Source organism: Coregonus clupeaformis, chromosome 12, assembly GCF_020615455.1.
Source record: "Coregonus clupeaformis isolate EN_2021a chromosome 12, ASM2061545v1, whole genome shotgun sequence".
NCBI lineage: Eukaryota > Metazoa > Chordata > Actinopteri > Salmoniformes > Salmonidae > Coregonus > Coregonus clupeaformis.
Genome location: NC_059203.1, coordinates 22,415,487 through 22,442,820, shown reverse-complemented (window position 1 = coordinate 22,442,820; position 27,334 = coordinate 22,415,487). Strand labels below are relative to the sequence as shown.

Sequence of the window (27,334 nt, the reverse complement as noted above, 5' to 3'; positions counted from 1 at the left end):
CTTTCTTTACATTTTTTAGCTGTGCGTTAGGTTCACATTAACCACTTTTTATTTTACACACAGAGACTGATCATGTAGATCATATTCTTTGTTGTTTAATTAGTAAAACCTGCATTTCAAAAAGGGATTCAGCCTAAGTCACTAATAATTAGCATTTTAAAGCTGCAGTTTTTAAAAAAAAAAAATATTTTTCAGTGCAAAAAAAAAGTGTCACCTTTTTGGGCCCTCAGGAGTTTGCATCCCTGGACGCAACGAATACAGCAAAGAGCTGCTGTTTATATGAGTAAGTTGTTATTCAGCACTGTCAAAAGTTTTATAAGCCATAAAATGCGCATTCTCCCTACTTCCACTCATGCAACAACCAGAACTGCAGCTGCAGTGAATGATAGTAAAGTATTTCGATAAGCTTGCGGTGTTATTATTTGCGTCTTGTCTTTTTTTATGTCAAGGAATATTTCACTTTCTCTGGTCAGAGGAGTAACAACATGAATTGGTGCATGAGGCAGAAATAATGCAGTGCAACTTAAGTTTCACCATCAGCTGGAAGACTGTGTCCCTTCAGCGGAGGGAGGGAGAGTGGAGGGACGGTGAGTGGGATGAAAGGCAGCCCTACCGCTGCTCCCTCCCTCCCCTCAGACTGACCATCAGAAGATAGCCCTATTTGGTAAAAGACCAAGTCCATATTATGGCAAGAACAGGTCAAATAAGCAAAGAGAAATGACAGTCCATCATTACTTTAAGACATGAAGGTCAGTCAATACGGATCATTTCAAGAACTTTGAAAGTTTCTTCAAGTGCAGTCACAAAATCCATCAAGTGCTATGAAGAAACTGGCGCTCATGAGGACCACCACAGGAATGGAAGATCCAGAGTTACCTCTGCTGCAGAGGATAAGTTCATTAGAGTCACCAGCCTCAGAAATTGCAGCCCAAATAAATGCTTCACAGAGTTCAAGTCACAGACACAAGTCACAGACACCAATAAGAAGAAGATACCTGCTTTGGCCAAGAAACATGAGCAATGGACATTAGACCGGTTGAAATTTGTCCTTTGGTCTGGAGGTGAAATTGGACATGTTTGGTTCCAACCGCTGTGTCTTTGTGAGATGCGGTGTGGGTGAACGGATGATCTCCGCATGTGTAGTTCCCACCGTAAATCATGGAGGAGGAGGTGTTATGGTGTGGGGGTACTTTGCTGGTGACACTGTCTGTGATTTATTTAGAATTCAAGGCACACTTAACCAGCATGGCTACAACAGCATTCTGCAGCCTGCCCGCCCATTTGATCAATGCCAAATACATTTGAGTGACAACTAAGAGATATGCTATCTGTGGATAACAGTCGTTCAAGTTCAGCATAGCTAGCTAACTAGCAAAGCAATTCACATTTCTTGCTAGCTAATCAAATGACACCTGCATCTCTAGCTGTAGTCACCGAAAAACGATATGAGGGGAAAAAGTCGGTCACTTACCCACTCTTCCAATGACATGACATCCTCCCAGCAGATAGCTAGCTAGCTAACGTTAGGCTCTGTGTTTTTAACTTGCTAAATAAATAGCTGGCTACATAAATAGATACGCTAGCCCAGGGGTGTCAAACTCAATCAGCGCAACGGCCATATTGAAAAAACAAAACTAATTTGAGGGCCAGACATAGCCTATTTGTTTTTACAAAAGAATGTGCAACTGCGACCCAAACTGGGCATTGTTTTATTATAAAAATATGTCCCTTTATAAAGTCCACTTACTATACCTAGACCAGCATCACCAACCTTTTCTGATTTAAGATCACTTTCTGTGTCAAAATGCAAGCAGAGATCTACCGCTCCGAATTTCTTAAAAACAGGACTTAAAAACGTAACCCTATGCAACATTAACCAATTAAAAGCAGTTCTGCAGCAATGAGGTTTGTGCAGTAGGCTATAGGCCCAATACATTATCACTGCATTTGGCTTCGCTTGAATTGCCCTGCCAATGTTGTTATTCTCAGACCATTTTGAAATTATATTTAAAAAATATAAGGTATATGATCACACTGGTAACAGATCATTTGTTGTAAACTGGACACAATATATTTACATAAATGGCATACTGTACCCAAGAAGGCACACTGTAGACAAATACAAATCAGGTTGATTGTAGAGATTTTTAAAATAATGTGTTATCATAGTCCCGTGTAGCTCAGTTGGTAGAGCATGGTGTTTGCAATGCCAGGGTTGTGGGTTCGTTTCCCACGGGGGACCAGTATGAAAAAAAAAAAAAAAAATGAATGTACTCACTAACTGTAAGTCGCTCTGGATAAGAGTGTCTGCTAAATGACTAAAATGTACGTTCCCATTCAGTTGTCAAAACGTGGGTTGGGACAAGCATGCATTGGCAGGCAAGCTGCAGAAGGACAAATTATTCCCCATCGTTTTGGCAAAGCGTTCTAATGATCTAAAGCCGCACTGTTGCTACTGCCTCTAAAAACACAGTCCAGTTCAAAGTGAATGATTGCAGGCTCGTGTGGGAAATGGCTTATTTGCATATAGGCCTACTGTAGCTCTGATTGGCTATGGCGCACCGGTCTGTGTAGACTCCTGTCCTGGACAATACAGATGTTTTTATTAGGTTTTATTTACTTCAGTGTCTATTAATTGTCCAAACACGCAGCCGCTTTCCCACTCTATATTGCTATAGAATTTTCACAAATACCTTACTACGTCATTCCCAAACATTCTATGAATTTATGAAAAGGTGAAAATGACCGTTTCTAAGTTCTCGCTTGTCAGAAAAAAAAAAAAAAAAGGTTTCATATTCTCCTTGTGGGTGTATATGAACAGATTTTAATAAGATTTCATGTTGCTAAAACCCTGTCAGTTCCACTTTAAGACGACATGAAAGTATATTAAAAACGACCAACCAAGCATATACAAAATGTTTATAGAATGATAAAAAAAAATGAAAAGAATACAGCCGTTGTCAGGTTATGAGTAAAGTAGGAAATGTAACATGGGTGTAACGGGAGTACCCTATGGCTGCACCCTGCTAGGGGGCGTGGTCACGTTAAGCCATGCCTTGCCATGTGTATCTATCTATACACTACGAGTTTGTATTTCCTGCTGTGCAGGAAAATTCTCAGCAACAAAAGACTGCCCGAGCTGGACAGCAAACCGGGGTTCAAACTGTATTCGAAATCATTCAAATACTTTAACTGTGCTTGATTTAGCTGGCCTGTTGCAATGGAACCAATACAAAAGTCGCAAATGTGCAAACCCCCTCCCACCTGGCATTCCAGGCAGGCTTTATCCTAAAGCAAACACTCAAAATATTGAAAAGATTTCAAATAGCATTTGAACCCAGGTCTGCTGGACAGGACAAAGGATATGACAGAGAAACTGTAGAAGTCAACAACAAAAAAATAATGAGAATTTTGCAGTCATTATGGTTTTTTCCCACCTCATTAACATCTCACCTCTTCCTGTTTTACTTCTGGTGATGAATGGGTTTTTTGGGGGGTGGGGGTTTGTTGCTCGCTAGTATGGTTTCATTTACCAGAAACAGTTGTTGTGAGGGGAACAGATTTTATCAGGTCTGTTCTTGTAAACGGTGACCATTTTAATTTCAGATTAAATGAAAATACCGTCTTTACTTTTATTTACGGTCACCTCTGGAGATGAGCAGGTGTTTAGAGTTTCCCTTGTCTTGCATGGCCACCCCTGATCATGAAACACACTGTACAGCATGCCTCTGTCCTTGACAATTTTTTTGATTTAAATTAACAATATTTAGCCACTGATTCTTGAAGGATATAACTTAAAAATACCTCATGAGCTTAGTTCAACTGTCGAACCCCGTCAAAAAACCCAAATATAAGCTTGTCTTACTCCAATGTTTACACCAAGTAAATGTAAACAAACACAATATAGCCTCAAACATAGTTAAAAAAATATGTTTCATATCATGGAGTGTCAGTCCTTGCATCCATAGCTATGTCTATGAATTTGAGAGTGGTTACAGTAAGTAAGCATTTGACTCTTATGTATGTGACAAATAAAATGTGATTTGATTTGAGTTCTCCGGCAACATCCCTCAGCTTTTTACCAAAACAGGGGCATGGAGTACGCTTTGTTATTGTTTCTACTGCTGATCGCCACTTTAACAAGTGTTAAATACGTTTTTTTTTTGTTGATAAATTAGTACATGAAACTCTGTTGTACAGTATGTGTGACTGATAGAAGATCCTTAGCCTGGTCCCAGATCTGTTTGTACTATCATGTCAACTCCTTGTCACTCATTGTCATACTGTTATTCTTAGCTGATCTTGTGTAAATTTCCCCGGTGTACATATGTATAGATTGCATTTCATTATTGCTACAGTTCTATTTGGGTTGTTAATCAGATTCGTCCTGCCGTTCTTGATGTCTTGTCTTTTTTCCCCGCTTACATTTAAATTGTTTTACATTTTACTGCATTGTTAGCAGTTAGTAACATAAGCATTTTGCTGCACCCGCTATAACTGTCACGCCCTGGCTCTGGGGACTTTTATATGTTGAGCCAGGGTGTTCGTTTCTATGTGTTAGTTTCTGGGTGTTAGGTTCTATGTTTCGTTTTCTATGTTCTTGTTCTAGGTTATGTGTTTCTATGTTGGTCAGGGTGGTTCCCAATCAGAGGCAGCTGATTCTCGTTGTCTCTGATTGGGAACCATACTTAGGCAGCCTGTTGGCACTTTTGTATTGTGGGATCTTGTTCCGTGTAGGTTTGTGTTTTATGACCGAGGACTTCACGTTTCGTTTTGTTGTTGTATCGTGTTGGTAAAGTACTAATTAAAAGATGTACGCATATCACGCTGCGCCTTGGTCCACTTATTACGACGATCGTGACAGAAGATCCCACCAAAACAGGACCAAGCAGCGTTTCCAGGAGCAAACGCCGGAGGTAACGTTGGTAGATGTCCTCCTCGGTTGGGGGAGGATAACGGAGGAGGAGGCCGTCCGTTACCGGAGGGCGATAAAGGGGGAGACCCAGGCAGGAGAGGAGAAGCGGCGCCAACCGGGCCGTCATCGGACAGGCGAGAGGCAACCCCAAGACATTTTTTTGGGGGGGGGCACACGGCATGGACAACGGGGCTGCTGGAGGCAGCTACAGGGCGAGATTGTGGACTAGGAGAGAAGGCCACCAGGTTACGGGGGCCATTGGTCATTAGAGGGAAGGAGAGTGTAGAGGCACGGCGAGAGGTACTGGGGTGTGTTACCAGTCCGGTCCGGCCCGTTCCTGATCCCCGCACAAGGCCAGTGGTGTGTGTTTCCAGTACGGTCCGGCCTGTTCCTGTCCCTCGCACCAAGCCTGTGATGCGCGTCGCCAGCCCGGCCCGGCCTGTTCCTGCTCCTCGCACCAAGCCTGTGGTGCGCGTCGCCAGCCCGGCCCGGCCTGTTCCTGTCCCTCGCACCAAGCCTGTGGTGCACGTCGCCAGCCCGGCCCGGCCTGTTCCTGCCCCTCGCACCAAGCCTGGGGTGCACGTCGCCAGCCCGGCCCGGCCTGTTCCTGCCCCTCGCACCAAGCCTGGGGTGCGCGTCGCCAGCCCAGCCCGGCCTGTTCCTGCCCCTCGCACCAAGCCTGTGGTGCGCGTCGCCAGCCCGGTCCGGCCCGTTCCTGCTCCCCGCACCAAGCCAGTGGTGCGCGTCGCCAGCCCGGTCCGGCCTGTCCCTGCTCCCCGCACCAAGCCAGTGGTGCGCGTCGTCAGCCCGGTCCGGCCCATTCCTGCTCCCCGCACCAAGCCTGTGGTGCGCGTCGTCAGTCCGGCACAGCCCGTGCCTGTTTCACCGGTGCCTGGTCAGGTACCGGTCAGCTGCTCCACACCGGAGCCTAAGCAATCCGCTCCACCGATGTCCAGTCCAGCTCCAGCCAGCGGGGCCAGACCAGACCAGGGGCGCTACGGGGGGTTAGTTAGAGGGTGGTGGTCACGCCCGGAGCCGGATCCGCCTCCGAGGCGGAATGCCCACCCGGCCCCTCCCCTGTTGGGTTTAGTTGGCGCGGTCTCAGTCCGCGCCTTTGGGGGGGGGGGGGGTACTGTCACGCCCTGGCTCTGGGGACTTTTATATGTTGAGCCAGAGTGTTAGTTTCTATGTGTTAGTTTCTGGGTGTTAGGTTCTATGTTTCGCTTTCTATGTTCTTGTTCTAGGTTATGTGTTTCTATTTTGGCCAGGGTGGTTCCCAATCAGAGGCAGCTGATTCTCGTTGTCTCTGATTGGGAACCATACTTAGGCAGCCTGTTGGCACTTTTGTATTGTGGGATCTTGTTCCGTGTAGGTTTGTGTTTTATGACCGAGGACTTCACGTTTCGTTTTGTTGTTGTCTCGTGTTGGTAAAGTACTAATTAAAAGATGTACGCATATCACGCTGCGCCTTGGTCCACTTATTACGACGATCGTGACAATAACACCTGCTAAACTGTGTACATGACCAATAAACTTAGATTTGATTTGACTCAATAGCAAATCGTAGGTTGATGGTTTTCTTAAACTGCTGACCTCAGTGGAGTGCCTGGTGAGGTCATTCCCTAGCTATGAATGATCTAGGTCATAGATTCAAATCATTGCGCCGCAGACTTAAAATTAAATTAGACTTATTTTGGCACCGTTTTCTCATAACACAAACAGTCATCCACTAGGCCTGCACTAATGCCAACCCCAGCATCCTCAGGAATGGTCTCAGTGGTCTGTGAAGGTAACAGAGAGGAGAGAAATATCACTGCATGCTTGTGCTGCTGGAGAATGAGACTTCTCAATAAGCCTGGGTGAATTCAATTAGATTATTTATCATCAATCTCTTACTTTGACTTGGATGATTCAGTCATTCACTATTTTCTATTACTCCTGCTCGTAAGTCTAAGTGGACAATGGCACTAACATTAGCCTAAAAAACAGACCTGTCTTGTGCTGACAATCCACTCCTTGTACTCGAATGCTAACAGACTTGTGGTTTGCTTTGTTTTTATCAACTGTTCTTACGTGAAAGTTATTTATCCAGAGTATAAACTGCTATCATCCTAGCCAGTCAAACAGTCCCCCTCTTTTATGTAAGGATGAGCGAAAATGTTTCTGTGTCTGCCAAGAGAGAGTAGACACATTTTTATATAAGATAATTCTGGAAACTAGTAGTTGTTCTCCTATTTTCACTGCTCTATTTGTCATAAGGTTTTAGGTTTATCCCAAAGGGCACCCTATTCCCTATATAGTGCACTACTTTTGACCAGAGCCCTATGGAGGAATAGGTTGGAAAAAGGTTGCCATTTGGGACATACCCTATGTTTGCTCAGTCTTCTCAATAAAGTGAGCCTCAAATCCGTGTTCTGTAACCCACACCCGAAATGCAACTGACCAGTCATATGACATTAATAAACATGTATGACATACATTTCTTGTGCATTTTTGTGTTGAGGGATTGTTCCCCTTAAGGGAATCAGTTCAAATCTTCTGTTTCCCCTGGGAAGACAAGAATTGTGGAGGAGTATATATTTTCTCAAGCACAAGGTAAGATGGACAAAATCCTTTGAGCTTGATACCTTTTTATTGTTTATGGACAACAGAGATAAATACTTCCGCTAGTAGGCTATGTGTAATAAGCTGCTGGAATGCCTGTAATTCTTATGCAATATCTGAAATGCATATTGAGTTTATGTTTATTTCAGTGACATAGTATTTCACTTTACACATGGGTATTTACACATTTTTATCTAAGATAGTTCTGGAAACCAGTAGTTAGCCCTGCATATCACTGACTAAATGCATGTAACAGTAATTCGCTTTACACAAGGGTATTTACACATTTCAATATATTAGATAGTTCTGGAAACCCGTAGTTAGCCCTGCATATCACTGACTAAATGCATGGAACATTATTTCACTTTACACAAGGGCATTCAACGACAAAAAGGAGTTCACGTTTACACAATAAAATACTCTGAGAATGAGCATAGCATATTTACATACTTACAGGCCTTTGGTACAATAATGGCGTAGACAACCTCAAATACTAGAATACTCAAATACTGACAGTCAAGTTTTGGGTTAAAATAACTAACTGATCAAAGTTTACTGGTTGAGATTCTTCTGTTGCTGGATCTGCCTCAGGTGTATTGCGGTAAATCACAGCACCAGTCCATTGAACAAGAGACATCCTGGCTCGATTGCTGAGATTATGAAAACGCATGATGAAATCATCATTTCCAACTAAGTAAATTAACGGATTGATTGCGCTATTCATGCAAACCAGGCCACGGCTGATTTGATGAGCAACATAAATATCATCGAAGCTTGCTTTGCAGGTCCCTTCCATTTTCAAAATCCTTATTTTCAAATTGAGATTTCTCAAAACATGGTAAGGGATAAAGCAAATTGAGAACAACACAGTCAAGATGATGACTAGTTTTAGACACCGTTGTTTCAACAAAGTATTGACATTGGCTTTGGTGGCAAGAACCACTACTATATGTCCATAGCAAGCCAGAATGATCAGTAACGGTATAACGAATCCGGTAATGGTCCAGCCAATACTGTACGGAAGGTAATCCTTGATAAAGTCGTCGGCTGTTGAGTCATAGCACGAATATGAGGAATTTGTCCCTGTCTTGTCAAAGAACATATCGGGAAGTATCTGAATGAAAACCAAAATCCAGACAAGAAAACTTATTGCCACGGAGTGGCGAGTGTGGATTTTCCCCATCACTTTCATTGGGTGCACAATACCGAGGTATCGATAAATACTGATGCATGTCAGGAACCCGATGCTGCCGTAGAGATTCAAATTGAAGCAGAATCTAGTTATCCTGCAGAATGCTTGTCCAAATATCCATTTACTGTTTAGCGCGTAATAGACAACCAAAAATGGTAACGTAAATAAGTACAGCAAGTCAGCTATTCCAAGGTTGAGAATGAATATGTTTATACTCCCAATTTTCTTCCAGCTTGTACAAACAGTTTTTAACCCACAGAAGTTTGCAAATGTCCCGACGACAAACACCAGCATGAACACCGCGGGTAAAAATCTGTGCGTAAAAGGCAGGTTAATTCCTTCACATGCTGTCATGTTGAGAACGTGTATGCTGTTGTTCTCTGACATTTTCCCCGTCTTTCTTTTCGATCAGAGTGAAGTTCAAACACAAGTTATAGAATATGAATCGATGACGCCCAGAAGGTAATGAAATCAAACTTGGTCATGGAAACACTTGAAATCATAGCCGTCCACCATCATGTTGAGCACGGTGAAACCAAAGATATACACCCAGTGAGTACAGAAGTCCATGGACGTTGAAAAGACATAGAAATTTGGTCCATCTGCCCTGGCCTTGATTTTAACGTCCACAGACGTTGTTTTTAGGTCCGGACCGGCCTTGATTTCAACGTCCACAGACATCCGGACCAGCTTCAATTTGGCCCAAACAAAGATGTCTATGATTGGTTAAGATTTGGTCCGTTCCAGACCACATCTGAACCAATCATAGATGTCTATGTTTCACAAGTTTGGACAGCACAGTACAATAGAGCACATCATAATACAGTACAGTAGAGCACAGTCAAGTAAAGTACAGTATAATATACTATATTGTACTGTCCCCTATTGTACTTTACTGTACTGTTCTCTACTGTACTCTACTGATCTAAACTCTACTGTGCTCTGCTGTACTGTTCTGTGCTGTCCAAATTTGTGAAACATAGTAGATGCCTATGATTGGTTCAGATTTGTGGTGTGTTCAAGACAACTGGGAACTCTGAAAAAAACGAGGTCAAATCGTGGTCGGAATGTCGGTGCTCTAGGAAGATTCCAGAGTTTCTGAACTGGAATTCCAAGTTGGATCACCATGCGAATCTATTTTTTCCAGACGGAGCTCGTTTTTCAGAGTTCTCAGTTGTCTTGAACGCACTGAAGTCGGCTGTTTTTGGGGGCGGACACTCTTATGCAGAGCAACTTACAGTCAGTGCATTCAACTAAGGTAGATAAACAACCAAATATCACAGTCATAGCAAGAAAACCTTTTCTCATTGAGCATCCTTGATAAAGTCGTCGGCTGCCTTTTACGCACAGATTTTTACCCGCAGTGTTCATGCTAGTGTTTGTTGTTGGGACATTTGCAAAAACTTTTCTGTATCTGTTTTTTTCTGTTTGTCTGAAAACTTTGAACATGGTCACTGCCAGTTTTAAAGCTTTTGAAAAAGCTAACTTACAGTAACAGATGGGAGAAATAATAAATATTCCATACTGCAATCTTCAGTTTGCTCAATTTTCCTGTTTTAATTGTAATAAAAAATGTTGAATGTAATATAATGCTTTGTTCATTGTGTCACGATTCTCTAAAGCAGAACCCAGAAGCAGACCAGGACAAGGTGAGTTGAATGAAGGTGAGTATTTATTTAAAGACTTAAATGTGGAAGCAGGAGAATCCAGGTGACAGAGCTGGCAGTGGAGGTGAGTTGGTGGGAGTGACTGGGCAGATCCAATGATGTCTCTGAAGCCACAGACGACCAGGCAGCGGTGGAGTGAATGTTCCGGGAGAGTAACTGTAGACAGAGTAAACAAAGGTGAGTTCACAGCAAGCAAAAAGTACAGAACAGCAAACCTAACTCTTAGTAATCTGAGGCTGATACGCAGGCACAACATACTGTTCATGGCTAACGATCCGGCAGGGAATGGATGTCAGGTCAGAGCTTATGAAGTGGAGAGGTGATGATCAGGACCAGGTGTGCAGATAGCTGATGAGATGCAGGTGCGGGTAATAGAGAGATCTCCCACCTAGCTTTGTCGCCCGGCAACCAGACAGGGTGCGTTCAGGAAACTCAGGAAAAAAGATTCCAGGACAGAAAACAGGCAACTCAGGCAAAAACAGACTCAGGAAGCGGGATTCATGACACATTGACATGAACAAAAATATAAACGCAACATGCAACAATTTCAACGATTTTACTATTTTAATTGTAATTAAAAATGTTGAATGTAATATAATGCTTTCTTCAATAACATTAACAAAAATATAAATGCAACGTGGAACAATTTCAGCGATTTTACTTAGTTACAGTTGACACGCCACTTTAATAAATGGAACACTAGTCACTTTAATAATGCCACTTTAATCATGTTTACATATCTTGCATTACTCGTCTCATATGTAAATACTGTATTCTATACTATCTATTGCATCTTAGCCTATGCCGCTCTGACAATGACATGCTCATCCATATATTTATATATTCTTATTCCATTCCTTTAACTAGATTTGTGTGTATTAGATATTTGTTGTAGAACTGTTAGATATTACTTGCTAGATATTACTGCACTGTCGGAACTAGAAGCACAAGCATTTCGCTGCACTCGCAATAACATCTGCTAACCATGTGTATGTGACCAATACATTTGATTTGATTTGATTTATAAGGAAATCAGTCATTTGAAATAAATTCATTAGGCTCTAATCTATGGATTTCACATGACTGGGCAGGGGTGCAGCCATGGGTGGGCCTGGGAGGGGCATAGGCCCAACCACTTGGGAGCAATGCTTACCCACTGGGGAGCCAGGCCTAGCCAATCAGAATACGTTTTTCCCCACAAAAGGGCTTTATTAAAGACAGAAATAGTCCTCAGTTTCACCAGCTGTCCGGGTGGCTGGTCTTAGACGATCCCACAGGTGAAGAAGCCGGATGTGGAGGTCCTGAGCTGGCGTGGTTAAACGTGGTCTGCGGTTGTGAGGCCGGTTGGACGTACTGCCAAATTCTCTAAAACGACGTTGGGGACAGCTTATGGTAGAGAAATGAACATTAAATTATCTGGCAACAGCTCTGGTGGACATTCCTGCAGTCAGCATTCCAATTGCACACTCCCTCAAAACTTGAGACATCTGTGGCATTGTACTGTGTGACAAAAGAGTGGACTTTTATTGTCCCCAGCACAAGGTGCACCTGTGGAATGATCATGCTGTTTAATCAGCTTTGCGATATGCAACACATGTCAGGTGGATGGATTATCTTGGCAAAGGAGAAATGCTCACTAACAGGGATGTAAAAATAATGTGTGCACAAAATTTGAGACAAAAAAGCTTTTTGTGCATCTGAAAAAATGTCTGGGAACTTTTATTTCACCTCATGAAACATGGGATCAACACTTTACATGTTGCGTTTATATTTTTGTTCAGTATAGATATAAGTGAATGTATATATGATTCAAATATGACCAAAAAAATACTTATTTCAACGTCTGTAAAATACCTATTTTCAATGTCTGTAAAATATGTAAATTATTTTCAACATCAGTAAATGACATATTTTCAATGTCCATATAACATGGCTTTTCAATGTCCAGAAAATATGTATTTTCAACATCCGGAAAAAGGTATTTTCAGCTTTCATTCAGAACCGAAAATTTACCTGATTTCAAATTCTGGAAATTAAGTCTAAAAGACGTATTTTCGATGTCATTTTGCTCATTGAGCGCCCACTTCCTGAATGGGCACTTCCTTAATTCCATAGATTACTCGAAGCAATAAGAATTTGTTCTTAACTGACTTGCCTAGTTAAATAAAGGTAAGAAAAAAATGACTGACAGCTAAGCTTGCATACAAAGGTCATTTGGAATTGACAGTAACCTATTCTTACCTAGCTACTATAGTTTCCTTTCCATATTTACTTTGAGGTAACCGACACAGCTGCAATAGGCCTCCACCACCATCCGTCACTTGTCCTCTCTCTGTCTCTCACTCACACACACACAATCATTGGTCAAAAATTAACATTGTTATTACACATTCAAATGTATTTGAAGTAATGCAAAGAATTTGACCATGTTTACAGGGTAAAAAGGAACCACACAGCGCAAGTTTGTTTTAATCCTACCCTTCGATTCTCTGCTTAGATCGTTGTCCACTATTTTCACTGACAGGGCCTGCTCACCTCAGGCGTCGGGCTGTTTCACTCTTCAAGGTCCTATACTTTAAAGCCAGGGTATGGCTCTTCTGTAGGCTGTGAGTGGGGACTGAGGACAGTTGTAGTGGTGGCAGGAGCAGGACTCAATCATCATCACCTGCTGGTGGCTCATCCTGCCCTGGGGGCAGCGAAGGCCATGCGGACAGTCCTGGTGCGGTACAGGCTGCAGCAGCGGCCGTCCGGACACTGTAGGCCACAGAACCGGGATCTATAGGCCCGCGTGCTGAAACAGCCCTGGTGCTCCAGACGAATGGGTAAAGGAGACATATAGCTGCTCTCGCAGGCACCCGTTCTTTGCAATACACATGCTGTACATAGCCTAGTGGGCTTCAGACAGCAATTAATAACGGTGAATGATTCTGATTGATATCTTGCATTAACTTGTATTTGATCAATATGAACTATGAAATATTTTGACAACAATTCTTCTGATGGCATAGATGTATGATCAATTGATGGTCAATGTAAGTACAGGTACATGTAAACCATATCAAGTAATTCATCCCATTTGCCAAAAAGTGAGGTACGAGAAGGAAAGCAAACCGTTTCTAATGCACAAACTGTGTCCATCCATCTCGAGTGGCAATCCATCCTACCTGAACCAACCTCGAAAACAAAGCCGACAGTCTGAGCAGTAAGAGTATTTGCAAAGTGTTTGAAGTAAAGAAAGGTGAAGATGCGGCTTGGCTCCCACTCACCTCCTGCGACCTGCTGCGCTGCACGGCGGTGGCCTGGCATAGCCTGACCTGGCACAGTCTGGTCTGGGTCTGCGGGCGGCAGGCCCAGTTCTGGTTTGAACTGCGGGTGGAGACACCTGGACCACAGCTGCGGGAGCAGAGGCTCCAGTCTGTGATTTGCTCGATGCAGTTGGAGCTCAGGCACTGGCCCTGAGAGTGAGCTGCATCACCACCAAAGTCCTGACGCAACCTCTCCCTCTCTGATGGTCTCTCCACTGGGTCTTGTTGAAAGACAAGGGCAATGTGATGCCTTTAGGCGATTTGCATACTCATGGGATTTGTAATGTGATGTTATTGTGGTTGGATATGGCTATGCTATTACACACAAAATAAATGTTATGAGTAATGAATTAAAAACAATTATTGTTCATTAACCAGTTAATGTAACTAAATGTAATAAAGAATGTAATCTACATAATCCCCAAAAGTAATTATTTATCATGAGAGGGCCATAAACAATAACTAGTAATGCTTCATACTCCAATAAAGATTAAAATCTCACCTTTCTGATAAAACATTTTATAAATTGCTGAGGTGTAGTCACAGGACACAAGCTCAAGTACACAGTACAAATATGCTAAAAATATGAAATATTTTATATCACGTATTTCCTATTCAACTAAACTGTATGAATAAGGCTTGAAATGACTTATATTCTTTCTAAATATAGTATAATATTTAAAAACACTCACAAAAGCTCTGACGAAGGCCAAGAAGCCGATACGTAAAGCTGTGGTCCTCTGTAGCTCAATTAGTAGAGCATGGCGCTTGTAACGCCAGGGTAGTGGGTTCGATCCCCGGGACCACCCATATGTAAAAATGTATGCACACATGACTGTAAGTCGCTTTGGATAAAAGCGTCTGCTAAATGGCATATTATTAATAAAGAACAGTGATACTATCAAGAGCACCTGCAACAAATATACACTGCTCAAAAAAAATTAAGGGAACACTTAAACAACACAATGTAACTCCAAGTCAATCACACTTCTGTGAAATCAAACTGTCCACTTATGAAGCAACACTGATTGACAATAAATGTCACATGCTGTTGTGCAAATGGAATAGACAACAGGTGGAAATTATAGGCAATTAGCAAGACACCCCCAATAAAGGACTGGTTTTGCAGGTGGTGACCACAGACCACTTCTCAGTTCCTATGCTTCCTGGCTGATGTTTTGGTCACTTTTGAATGTTGGCGGTGCTTTCACTCTAGTGGTAGCGTGAGACGGAGTCTACCACCCACACAAGTGGCTCAGGTAGTGCAGCTCATCCAGGATGGCACATCAATGCGAGCTGTGGCAGGAAGGTTTGCTGTGTCTGTCAGCGTAGTGTCCAGAGCATGGAGGCGCTACCAGGAGACAGACCAGTACATCAGGAGATGTGGAGGAGGCCGTAGGAGGGCAACAACCCAGCAGCAGGACTGCTACCTCCGCCTTTGTGCAAGGAGGAGCAGGAGGAGCACTGCCAGAGCCCTGCAAAATGACCTCCAGCAGGCCACAAATGTGCATGTGTCTGCTCAAACGGTCAGAAACAGACTCCATGAGGGTGGTATGAGGGCCCGACGTCCACAGGTGGGGGTTGTGCTTACAGCCCAACACCGTGCAGGACGTTTGGCATTTGCCAGAGAACACCAAGATTGGCAAATTCGCCACTGGCGCCCTGTGCTCTTCACAGATGAAAGCAGGTTCACACTGAGCACGTGACAGACGTGACAGAGTCTGGAGACGCCGTGGAGAACGTTCTGCTGCCTGCAACATCCTTAGCATGACCGGTTTGGCGGTGGGTCAGTCATGGTGTGGGGTGGCATTTCTTTGGGGGGCCGCACAGCCCTCCATGTGCTCGCCAGAAGTAGCCTGACTGCCATTAGGTACCGAGATGAGATCCTCAGACCCCTTGTGAGACCATATGCTGGTGCGGTTGGCCCTGGGTTCCTCCTAATGCAAGACAATGCTAGACCTCATGTAGCTGGAGTGTGTCAGCAGTTCCTGCAAGAGGAAGGCATTGATGCTATGGACTGGCCCGCCCGTTCCCCAGACCTGAATCCAATTGAGCACATCTGGGACATCATGTCTCGCTCCATCCACCAACGCCACGTTGCACCACAGACTGTCCAGGAGTTGCCGGATGCTTTAGTCCAGGTCTGGGAGGAGATCCCTCAGGAGACCATCCGCCACCTCATCAGGAGCATGCCCAGGCGTTGTAGGGAGGTCATATAGGCACGTGGAGGCCACACACACTACTGAGCCTCATTTTGACTTGTTTTAAGGACATTACATCAAAGTTGGATCAGCCTGTAGTGTGGTTTTCCACTTTAATTTTAAGGGGGACTCCAAATCCAGACCTCCATGGGTTGATAAATTTGATTTCCATTGATAATTTTTGTTTGATTTTGTTGTCAGCACATTGAACTATGTAAAGAAAAAAAAGTATTTAATAAGATTATTTCATTCATTCAGATCTAGGATGTGTTATTTTAGTGTTCCCTTAATTTTTTTGAGCAGTGTATTTTGAATTTTAAATATAGTATAATCAAATTATAGAATGACTGACTAACATATTTTATCCTTATAACTATAAAATACATATTTGTATGTTCAGTGCATATTTTGTACATATTTTCTGATGGTCTCTCTTGAGCAAAACGTCTGCCCCTGTCGCTGAGAACGTCTCACATAGCTCTAGCTTGGCTTCCTGAACTCGTTAAGAACTCGCCTTTCATCTCATTTTAACCTCGTTCGTCTATGACAAACAGATTACTGGCTATTAATCGATCTCTGAATGTGCTACAGCGACGAAACCACTCTCTCCTGCTGTGCTACGACGTAAGGATTCTATTAGTGGCTGTGACGTATGGTTCAGCCAGGCGTTGAAGAGCGAATTAAAATGGTAGGAGGGACATCCCAGCTTCAAGTGGTGTCAGATTTCCCATCCTGCTGTGCGAGTGAGAATCAGGGTGACCGCTCAATGCAAGCCATTTCGATATATGGTATACACAGATCGATTTATAAGCGAACATGTTGGTCGGAACCGGTACCGGAACCACGTAGGTCCCCAAAACAGGTTCTTTACATCTAAGAGGTTTTAAATATGAATATTGTGGTTTCAAATGCTTTACTATATTTGACTGCAGGATTCAATACAGCCTGTCTACTGCTGTGCTGTAACTACTGTACTCCTTGCACACACTACACGCCTTTGAAGCATATACAGTAGGCTAGCTGCAAAAACGGGAAATACTTTACTTGAAGGGGGTATCTGTGCATAAGGCATTCATAACACCTTCATGAAACCAGTCATAACATGTTTTAAGAACGTTGTTATGAATGATACTGTAACATTCATAAAGCTGTTATGACTGCTTTCATAAAAGTGTTATGAATGCTTTATGTAAAACCCTGTTCAATTAAACTGTTAACCAAAAACAGAGTCAAAATTATTCAATGATGTTATTTCTCAACTGGAATGCTACTGTGTAAATACTGCCATGCAGGTGCAATGGAACTGCGCCCTTTTGTCCAAAAGGAAATAGCTTAAATGCATCCACATTCCTCTGTGTTGTGAGCCTCAGGATGTTTATCATGGCAAACAACATGTAAATCTCATTGCAGCACCAAAGTTATTTCAAGACTTTAAGCAAGTTGTTGCTACATATTTTCAACATTTTGACCAAGGGATACTGTTCTCTGTGTATTTTGTTACTGTGATATGTTACATGTGAGCAAATAATAGGAATAACTCAGAATTACATGTTATATGAATTAATGAAAGAAAAGTAAATATGCATATTCGGACCACTTTATTTGGAAAGGCCCCTACAGATGATTTGTAGATGCTCAAATTGATTTTACTTTGCCAACCTGTAGTTGTTGTTTTTAAAAAATCTTGTTCTTGGAAAGAAAATGGACAGTTGATGGAAAGTTCAGCCTGATCACCAGCTTTAGGCTTCCTTTCTAGATGTTTGTACAAGGTAGTTGGGAGCAATGTTCCCTCTAAACTGTGCAGCTCCCCTGCCGCGCAGAGCGCAGAAGAACCATCAGCCCACAGAGAGAAGCATGAGATTGGACTTCAGTCAACTTTCTCGAGCTTTCCCTGTGTGTTAACACTATCAACGTTTCTCTTTACTGTGGCAATTGTGATCGAATCAAGGCAATATTAGCCACTTTCAACGCAAGAGATTTTGTCATAGGTGGACCACATCTGAGTAGGATTCTATTGCATTGACACACACCCGTACTCTACACAGACCGGTGCGGCATAACCAATCAGAGCTGCAGTAGGCCTATGTGCAATTAGACCATCTAGACATTTACTTTGAACTGGACTTTGTTTACATCTGTGGTCATGAGCAGATGCGCTTGTTTTTACAGCTGTGGTCGTGAGTAGATGGCTTGTTTTGAGATCAAATAAAGAGCTGCATGTGCACATTTTGTTCATATCCTTTGCTAGTTAGTGAGTTATTAGCCCAGTTATAGATCATTTGTAGTCAGCAATAGGGGAGTGATTGCTTCCTACAAGAGCACAAAATGTGTACATTTCTAGACATATTTAAAAACAATGTTTTATTGCCTTAAAGCAGTCCTTCTCAAATAGTGGGGCGCGCCCCCCTGGGGGGGCTCGGCGCGATGCCGGGGGGGCGCGTGTGACCCTGGGGAACATGCTTTTTTTTGCCGCAGGGAGTAGTTTTTTTTTGCACCGAACAAGAGCACACAGCACAGAGCAGGAGATATGAAGTGCAGATAACAAACCCTTAGGAGACACCATGGAAAAATATTCAACAGGGATGAAAAGAAAGGCGGAGAGAGACGGAGATACTGAGACAAACGTAAGTCTCCCGAATGCTAAGACGAGGAAATATGATGAAGCGTATGTAGCGCTTGGCTTCACTGTGACTACGGTGGGAGACGAGGAAAGACCGGTATGTTTACTGTGTCTAAAAATGTTGGCAGCGGACAGCATGAAGCCAAATAAATTAAGGCGTCACTTAAAGACATTACACCCCAATCACGCTGATAAGCCGCTTGAGTTTTCAGCGAAAACGTGCCGAAAATTGCAAACAATCGTCCCGCTTTGTGAATGCTACTTCAGTAAACCAGCGAGCACTGTTGGCATCATATAAGGTGGCGTTCCAAATTGCTCAGTGCAAAAAAAAACACTCCATAGCAGAGGAGCTGATACTGCCTGCAGCATTAGACATGGTCTCTGTCATGCTGGATGACGCAAGTGCTGCAAAAATAAAAACTATCCCTCTGTCCAATGACACTGTCGCCAGACGTATAAATGACATTGCTAACGATCTTAAAGAACAGCTGGTAGATAAACTCAAAGACAAACGTTTTGCCTTACAGTTCGATGAAGCAACAAAGACTGTTTGTTTATCGCTTATGTACGTTTTGACATGACAAACTCCCTGTGTGAGGATCTACTTTTTCGTAAATATGTCAGGGACAGAGCCACAGCTGAAGAGCTATTCAAAATGCTGGACTGCTTCCTGACTGAGAATGGGCTAAAGTGGGAGAACTGCATTGGTGTTTGCAGTGATGGTGCACAGACCATGGCAGGGATGAGAAAAGGACTTCGGGCACTCATCAAGAAGGCCTCACTTAATGCTGAGTGGACACACTGTGTTATACACAGAGAAGCACTGGCATCAAGGCACCTTTTCTCTGAATTAAGTGAGGTTATGACTGACATTGTAGGTGTAGTCAATTTTATAAAGACCAGACCACTAAAAACAAGAGTCTTCTCTGCTATCTGTGAGGAGATGAGAGCTGAACATCAAGCTGTGCTGTTTCACAGTGAAGCAAGGTGGCTGTCACGAGGAAAAGTCTTGTCCCGAGTTTTTGAGCTCAGAGAGCAGATAAGAATGTTTTCGGAGCAGGAGCACAAGTATGACCTCGCAGAAAAATTTAGTGATGAGAACTTCCTGGCAAAACTGGCCTACCTGAGTGACATATTTGGAAAGCTAAATGAACTAAATCTACAGCTTCAAGGGAAAGATAAACACCTCCCTCAGGTCACAGACAAGATCAGCTCTTTCACTCGAAAGCTTGCAATGTGGGGCAGGCGACTTGATGAAGGAAATACTGATTCATTCGAGAACCTGCATGAATTTGTTGACACTACTGACTATGATGCCACCTCAGTGATTCCATATATTAAGGAGCATATTTCATCACTGATGGGATTCTTTAAAAAGTACTTCCCTGAAAACAGTTCCCAATATGACTGGGTGAGAGATCCTTTCAATGCACCAGCTCCAACTGGTTTCAGCTCTGCAGAGGAGGACCAGTTCATTGATATGACGTCTGACTCCACATTGAGACTGAGGTTCACATCACAGACACTGAGTGAATTCTGGCTGAGTGCAGAGAGGCAGCATCCACTCATAGGGCAGAGGGCCATGGGCATTCTTCTTCCTTTTGCAACATCTTATCTTTGTGAGACTGGCTTCTCTGCTGTTGCTGCACTGAAGACCAAGTACAGGTCCCAGCTAAACATTGAGCAGGAGCTGAGAATTGCAGTATCATGCTTCAAACCCCGCTTCGAAAAGCTGTGCACTGCAAAACGTGCTCATTGTAGCCATTATTCCTGACTTCCTCATTTTGATTTAAAAAATAATAATAATCAGCACAAATTGTTTTATTCATTTTTGTTTTATAGGTCAAAGTGTTTCATATATTGTGCTCCTGAGTTAATGTTGCTGATCAATTTGAATGTATTATTATTTATTGATTATATTTTATTTTATTTTTCAGTATCAAATGGTCAAAAAAAATTTACAGTTTAAATAAGGTTTGAATTTTTTTTTTAATTTCAGGCAAATTTATGCACTTTTAGTATTTTCTGTTACAGACTAAAAAACAATGTTAATAAAGTTTATTCTTTGTTGTAAGTTGATCTATATTTTATATACAGTTGCGGCGGAGAGTTGGGGGGCGCTAAATGTTTACTTCTTCCTAGGGGGGGCGTAACAGAAAATAATTGAGAAGCACTGCCTTAAAGGGACATTGTAGTATTTTGAGACAAGTTTGAATAAGCTAAGTAGCCAATAGGCAGAGGGCAGAGGATTTTCTACAGTATTTTAAGCTTTCATACAGCATTATGCTAACCTTAACAGGAGTTATGCCTCAACTTAACCCTAGAGGTTCTTGCATTGTGCAAGTTATAATTGGACCATGGAACGTCATGATTTTGATGAGCGAATGAGCCCTGCATCTTGGTCGCGCATTTGGAAATATGCAAATTAAGCATGTGTCACCCAATTATTCATTCAAATAGGATAAAGTTGAAGTCTTATTTGCCTTTCGTCTATCGAGTACTGTACCTACTGCTATGGTGTCTGGGTAAATGTTGTTGTCGAGGCTGTCACAGTTGGGTCTAACAGTTGGCAAGACAGCACAAACAGATATATCTTACAGTTGGCATGACAGCACAAACAGACCTCTACAGACCTGTGAAAGGTTAACAGGGTAGCACTGTACTCACTGACACACTCTCCACTACCTCCGGGGTAGCTGGTGCTGTAGTCGCAATACAGGCCCCTCTGGCTGTCACCCACAAACCTCTCTGTGCAGCCTGGCACACACCTGGCAGCAGCGGCACCCGTCCAACACCATGGGCACCTCTGGAGGGCAGCGTGGCGCAGGCCAGGGGCAGTAGTGGCACGGGCATGTCATGCCAAATAATGTCCCCCGGCCAAAAAGTGTCCCCCTCTGCGTCACAATGTGATTCAATAAACTATTAATGTTCGTTGCTATATCAATCAATCAATCACATTTTTTTTTATAAAGCCCTTTTTATATCAGCGGTGTGATGACCTAATGATTAGAATTCTGGAGGTCATTACAGCCTAAATGACATTATTTTCATCATCGCTATGCAAACAAGGCTGATTTCCACTACAATTTTGCTTTTCAAACAAGTTTGGTTTAGCTAATAAAATGAAAACATTACTTCGAACTACTTTTGGGTACCTTGTTAACATTACAACATGAAATCTATGTCTTAAACATTGCTACGTTTCAGAAATGGCAATGAAAATGTGTAATCTGCTTGACACATTAAAGTTATTTACCTTACAGATCACAAAGTCGTCAGCTAATTTCCACTCCATTCATATGTAAATCCGTTTGATTCATACACTGGCTTGTCTGGCTGTCATGTTTTTATTTAAATCTGCCCTTCCCTTATCTACACTGACATAATGTAATTTCAGTAGTCCTCTTTCATGATTAATTTTTTTCTATCTCGCATAGCTCATTAGTACATTCTTGTGGTTGAATATATATGTATCTATTTTAGGACCTAGGATACAACAATGAATAATGTAGGAATAAATAAATACCATCAAAGGATACCTTACAACTTACAATAATGAACACCTTGTGAAACAGCTGTGAAAATCAACCTGTCAATATTTAAGATTTTAATACATAAACTTTTATATTTTTTGGGACAGTTGTGTCATTAATATATTTGCACACATTTTTTGTATACTCACATGGCAAACATAGACTAAAATACAGAATGTTGGTGTGTGTAATAGAGAGGAGGTGGGTGCTGTGTGGGTGGGAGGTTCTGCCTGTCACATGTTCTCAACAGGCAGCCAGTCTCAGAAAGGGGACTCAAAGAGGGAGACTGCAAAGTCCAGGCACTGCTGCTCTCTTTGTTCTGAGTGTTTGAAAGTGCTAGTGTTTTTAGTTCATCTGTGTATCTCACATATTATGTGCCCAGTATGATAGAGCAAGAAAACTTTCTTATCAGATAATGACAACAACAGTAGCGTAGATTATGTAATGAAAAGTTGGAGGGTTGGTTGGTAATGGAGGACATCAGGTGGATCCACGTCTGGGTGTTGGGCAGAACCCCTAGATCCTGGAGAACAGGAGCAGAGTTAAAGGGAACAGGGGAGGAGACAGAGACGTAAACAAGCAAACACACAGGTTACACTTTACTGTGAGAAAATTGGATGGATTATTGCAGTGTTAATCAATGGGAGATATGTACTTTTCAACACTTTTGGAAGGTATAGCCTACCTCAAGCTGGTCCCCCTCCGACTCAGCGCACAGAGAATCAGACTGATCCGAACTCACTGGTTCTGGTGGATGGGATACCTCCTGGGGGGCTCGGACAGTCGATGGTCCTAAAGTCATTTGGAGAGGTAAATTGAAGAGGTACATTTTTATAAGCTCAGCATAACTACCATTTCTTGCTTTCTCAAATGTCAACCAAAGCTTAACATATTTTGTCTATTGGGCTTCACCGAAGTGTAGGGCGTCAGTGCTTTCAGTGGTCGACTGTCCATCTGCTTCAACTGGAGAAGATTGTTGGCTTCCACCGAGGTAACCCTATGAAGACAAAGATAAAAATATCAGTGTTAGGAAAACTAAAACTAGCTTCAGGTTATTTTGTGTGCAAATGCAAATAGTTATTATCTGAGATGTTTTATATTCACCTTAACAGATGGTGACCCCAGCTAAGAGCGAAAGAGCAGTGAGGTTTCCCAGGTCTCGCCTTCCTTTCGTCCTTCTTCCAAACCAAGTAATTCGCCCGGATGTCGTAGCACTTGGTCCCCTTCTTGATTCTGCTCCGGTAGCTCTCCTTCTGTTTCTCCTGCACCTTGTCGATGTTCAGTCTCACCTTGATTGATAACATTTTTACCTGGTCAAAAACCTCCACATCCTTCTCAGTCCGTGCCTGAAGCTGGTCCTTGAAGGCGTTCTGATCTGGTTCGACAACTTCCACCACATCAGGTTGGGTTTCAGTGATCTGAAAGTGCGTTATACAAAAATAGCTATAGACAAACAACAACACTAAGTCAATCACAAATTTGAAAGACTACAGTATATGCAAAATAGTATATACAATTGCATTGTTTACCTCAGTCAACAGCTGCGGTTCCCGTCTGTACTCGGTTGAGGCCTGGATGCTGCTGTTGTGTGCAAAGAGAATTACCTTCAGGTTGTTCTCCCACCCTTCCTGGTACCAATCAAGGGACTTGCCCATGGCAGTCTTGAGGGTCTGATTGGTCCATTCACCAATCCTGGAGGAGGGGGGAGAAAAGTGATATCTATTGACAATGTAAGATATTGAAATATGTCTGATTATGTACAATGGAAAAACAAAAATGAATTGTAAAAAATGAATAAAACAAACCATTGGTGACAGAACATAACCTATAACATCCGTACCTTGTTCCAGCGTTCATGACCTCGGTCACTCAAGATGACCTCAAGAGAACCGTGGGTGTTGAAGATAACCATTATCGCCTTGGAGGTGGCCTCACCAGTCTCGTCCTTGATGGGTATCATACAAAATTAAAACAAATTTTAGGTTCCAAGCACCCTTTTTAATGGGTTACAGAAGGGAATTTAGAGTTCAGCACGTACTCTTCCTTTACTGGAAAGATAAAAGAAAATCTCCTCGAGGGATGCCATTGAAGTGCAAGCTACATACAAAGAGAAAGCTACAATAACAGTTACAGTAGCTAGCTAGCTAATGTTAGCTAAATAAAACTGTCTGTCTAGCTAGCCAGCTACTGTAGCTGGCTATCTGACTAGGCAGGCTGAGGTAAATAAGTACAGTAGCTAGCAACGTCAATCTAAAAACAGCTTAAATTATTAATTCCTATTTAACAATATTTTATTATATAAAGACAAATATATGGTAAAGAAAGAGTGTTCTCTTTCCAGTCTTTTCGATCCTCTGAAGCAGCAGGTAGTCACCATCAAAAACACGTCCTTGGAGAGCGATTCTGAGGTAATCATTTTGCACGGACTGAGCAAGCGCTTATGAGGTGAAATAGAACGAGAACTGCCCGTGTCCTCCTTCCTTCGCGACCACTACGAGGTAGTGATGGGTCATGCGCACAAGCATCGGCTCTGAGAGCCGGCTCTTTGTAGTGAATCAGAAGAGCCGGCTCGCATCGAGTGAGAGCCGGCTCCCAGTTTTTTGCCCATTCGCTGCTTAGGTTTCACTTTCACAGAGGTCTGTTATGATTGGCCAGCATGGCGACCAGCATGCGGCATTCACGTGAGAATTAAGGATGTGTAAACAGAGAGGGGGCGGGGCAGACACACCACTTGACTCCACTGCAAGTGAAGAGAGAGACAGAGCGGACTGAGGAGCGTGTGTGCGTCTTGCATTGTCGTGTCGTTTAACTATGAGTGACACTAGAAAGCGAAGCAGCATCTGGCTGCAGTTTAAAGATATTGGGAACAAGAAAGCAGAGTGCCTTCACTGCAAAACGAAGGTCACTATAAGAGCAGGTTCCACCACAAACCTGCATAGACATACAAGAACTGTCCATCCTACAGTGCAGTTAGAGGAGAGAGGGCAAGCCAGCTCACCATCTACTGATCCTGGTGTGTCTCATACCAGAACAACAGCTGCTGTAACGTCTACTGCCATCCCCATGCGTGCAAGTATAACCTCTCCTACTGCAACTGATGTGATGGAGGGGAGACTATGTATTGTTGCCACATCAGTTCCTTCTGAGAGAATCTTCTCCAAAACAGGGCAGATACTCACGGAGAGGCGAAATCGTATCAGGCCTATCAGCCCATCCAAGCTGAGGCATCTGATCTTCCTGAATGCCAACCTGCCCTGAGGACTAATGCTGTTTGCTGGAGTTTGGTTCTGGTTTTGATTCTGTTCTGTGGATTTGTTTGAAGTTTATTGTTAATTTGTGCAATAAAAAAGTTTAATTGAAATAAACAAATGTAAGAGTGGTTTTGTCACAGAATAAATGCACAGAATTAGGCATTATAAGGTCTCTCATAAAAACACTGAAAGCAAAAGGGTTTTCAACACATAAACCATGATTTTTTTTCAAAGTTAAGGTAAAATATAGGCTACAAAAGATCCTAAATAAAGAGCCGTTCGGGAGTCGAAAGAGCCGGCTCTTCTTTGGGAGCCGAGTCAAAAGAGCCGGCTCTCAGAAAAGAGCCGAACTTCCCATCATTACTACGAGGTAAAATAGAGGGGCGGAACGGACAATTTTTGGCAGGGGGACACTATTTGGCATGACAGGCCACGCACAGCTGGCACCACACCAACACATGTGGGTTTACAGTAGGATGATGAACTGCAGTGGCGTTTGTGGAAAAAATGTTTTATCCAGCTGCCTTTTGTTGACTGTACAGGTGTAAGGCTTTTTTTGTGTGCTGTAAATGTTACTGTACTTTTGTGTGTATTTGTTTGTGTAACTTGTAGGGTTGCAAAAATTTAACTTTCCCCAAATCCCTTGGAATTCCGGTTCGAGGCTTTCTGGAATACGCAGGGAATTAGCTGCAAAGGAATCCTCCTACCAGGAATTTTTCACCCAGGATTTCTGAAAAACCTGAGAATTTCTAGAAAGTTTAGGGAATGCTTGCAACCCTACTAATACAGTAAAAAATATAAAAAAAAATCTGTTAAAACTTTTGGGCTGGTGTATTTCGATTGGAATCAATTTAATCCAGGATTCTGAACTAGATGTGCCAATTTTCATGGGAAACAACACAAAAAGATTAGGAGGAGGTTCCACCGAGCCCCTGCCACTTCAGTAAATTACACCATGATCATCACACAGGATGTATTGCACATATATTACGCACATAAAATGTAAGCTGGTCATTTACAGCATCACTTCCACCTTTGTGCTGTTGTAATTTCCTTTAGACAATTGCTGTGTAGACAAAATACATAACCCCAAAGGAGTTCTGCTAATTCTGTGGAATATAGCCTACAAGTCTTTAATCTCTTGCTTCATGCAGTCAAAGATAGGTTATGCAATACACAACTCCCCAGCCTCTCACCATGGAGCACCTAAACTCCCAGCATTCCTGAACATCCAAATGCTCCAGCGAACATCCAGCTGTGTGCTTTCAGCTCTACCATAGTGCTCTACTTTTAGAACATTTAGTATCAGTTTGTGAACCACCATATATAGTTGAAGTCGGAAGTTTACATACACTTAGGTTGGAGTAATTAAAACTTGTTTTTCAACCACTCCACAAATGTATTGTTAACAAACTATAGTTTTGGCAAGTCGGTTAGGACATCTACTTTGTGGATGACACAAGTAATTTTTCCAACAATTGTTTACAGACAGATTATTTCACTTAGAATTCACTGTATCACAATTCCAGTGGGTCAGAAGTTTACATACATTAAGTTGACTGTGCCTTTAAACAGCTTGGAAAATTCCAGAAAGTGATGTCATGGCTGTAGAAGCTTCTGATAGGCTAATTGACATCATTTGAGTCAACTGGAGGTGTACTGTGGATGTATTTCAAGGCCTACCTTCAAACTCAGTGCCTCTTTGCTTGACATCATGGGAAAATCAAAAGAAATCAGCCAAGACCTCAGAAAAAAATGGTAGACCTCTACAAGTCTGGTTCATCCTTGGGAACAATTTCCAAATGTCTGAAGGTACCACGTTCATCTGTACAAACAATAGTACGCAAGTATAAACACCATGGGACCATGCAGCCGTCATACCGCTCAGGAAGGAGACGTGTTCTGTCTCCTAGAGATGAACGTACTTCGGTGCGAAAAGTGCAAATCAATCCCAGAACAACAGCAAAGGACCTTGTGAAGATGCTGGAGGAAAAAGGTACAAAAGTATCTATATCCACAGTAAAACGAGTCCTATATCGACATAAC

The 27,334-nt window shown here is 42.6% G+C and overlaps 2 protein-coding genes across 3 annotated transcripts; both read right to left on the bottom strand.

Annotated features, from left to right (window-relative positions):
- Positions 1-7,581: 7,581 nt before the first annotated feature.
- On the bottom strand, positions 7,582-9,233 carry LOC121578614 (P2Y purinoceptor 1-like). Its single transcript, XM_041892978.1, has one exon. The coding sequence runs from the start codon at positions 9,096-9,098 to the stop codon at positions 8,022-8,024; it is 1,077 nt and encodes a 358-aa protein (XP_041748912.1). The 5' UTR covers positions 9,099-9,233; the 3' UTR covers positions 7,582-8,021.
- A 12,849-nt stretch (positions 9,234-22,082) lies between these two features.
- Positions 22,083-25,649, bottom strand: LOC121578615. Of its 2 annotated transcripts, XM_041892979.2 has the most exons (7): positions 24,412-25,649; positions 23,878-23,982; positions 23,567-23,729; positions 23,142-23,455; positions 22,950-23,034; positions 22,723-22,829; positions 22,083-22,560 (listed from the first exon to the last, which is right to left on the bottom strand). In XM_041892979.2, exons 2-6 carry the CDS (start codon positions 23,892-23,894, stop codon positions 22,776-22,778), a joined length of 633 nt encoding a protein of 210 aa, XP_041748913.1. In that variant the 5' UTR covers positions 23,895-23,982; positions 24,412-25,649; the 3' UTR covers positions 22,083-22,560; positions 22,723-22,775. The 2 variants fall into 2 exon arrangements, with proteins under 2 accessions (XP_041748913.1, XP_041748914.1); XM_041892980.2 differs by lacking the exon at positions 24,412-25,649 and having other exon boundaries at positions 23,878-24,405.
- Between the last annotated feature and the right edge of the window lie 1,685 nt (positions 25,650-27,334).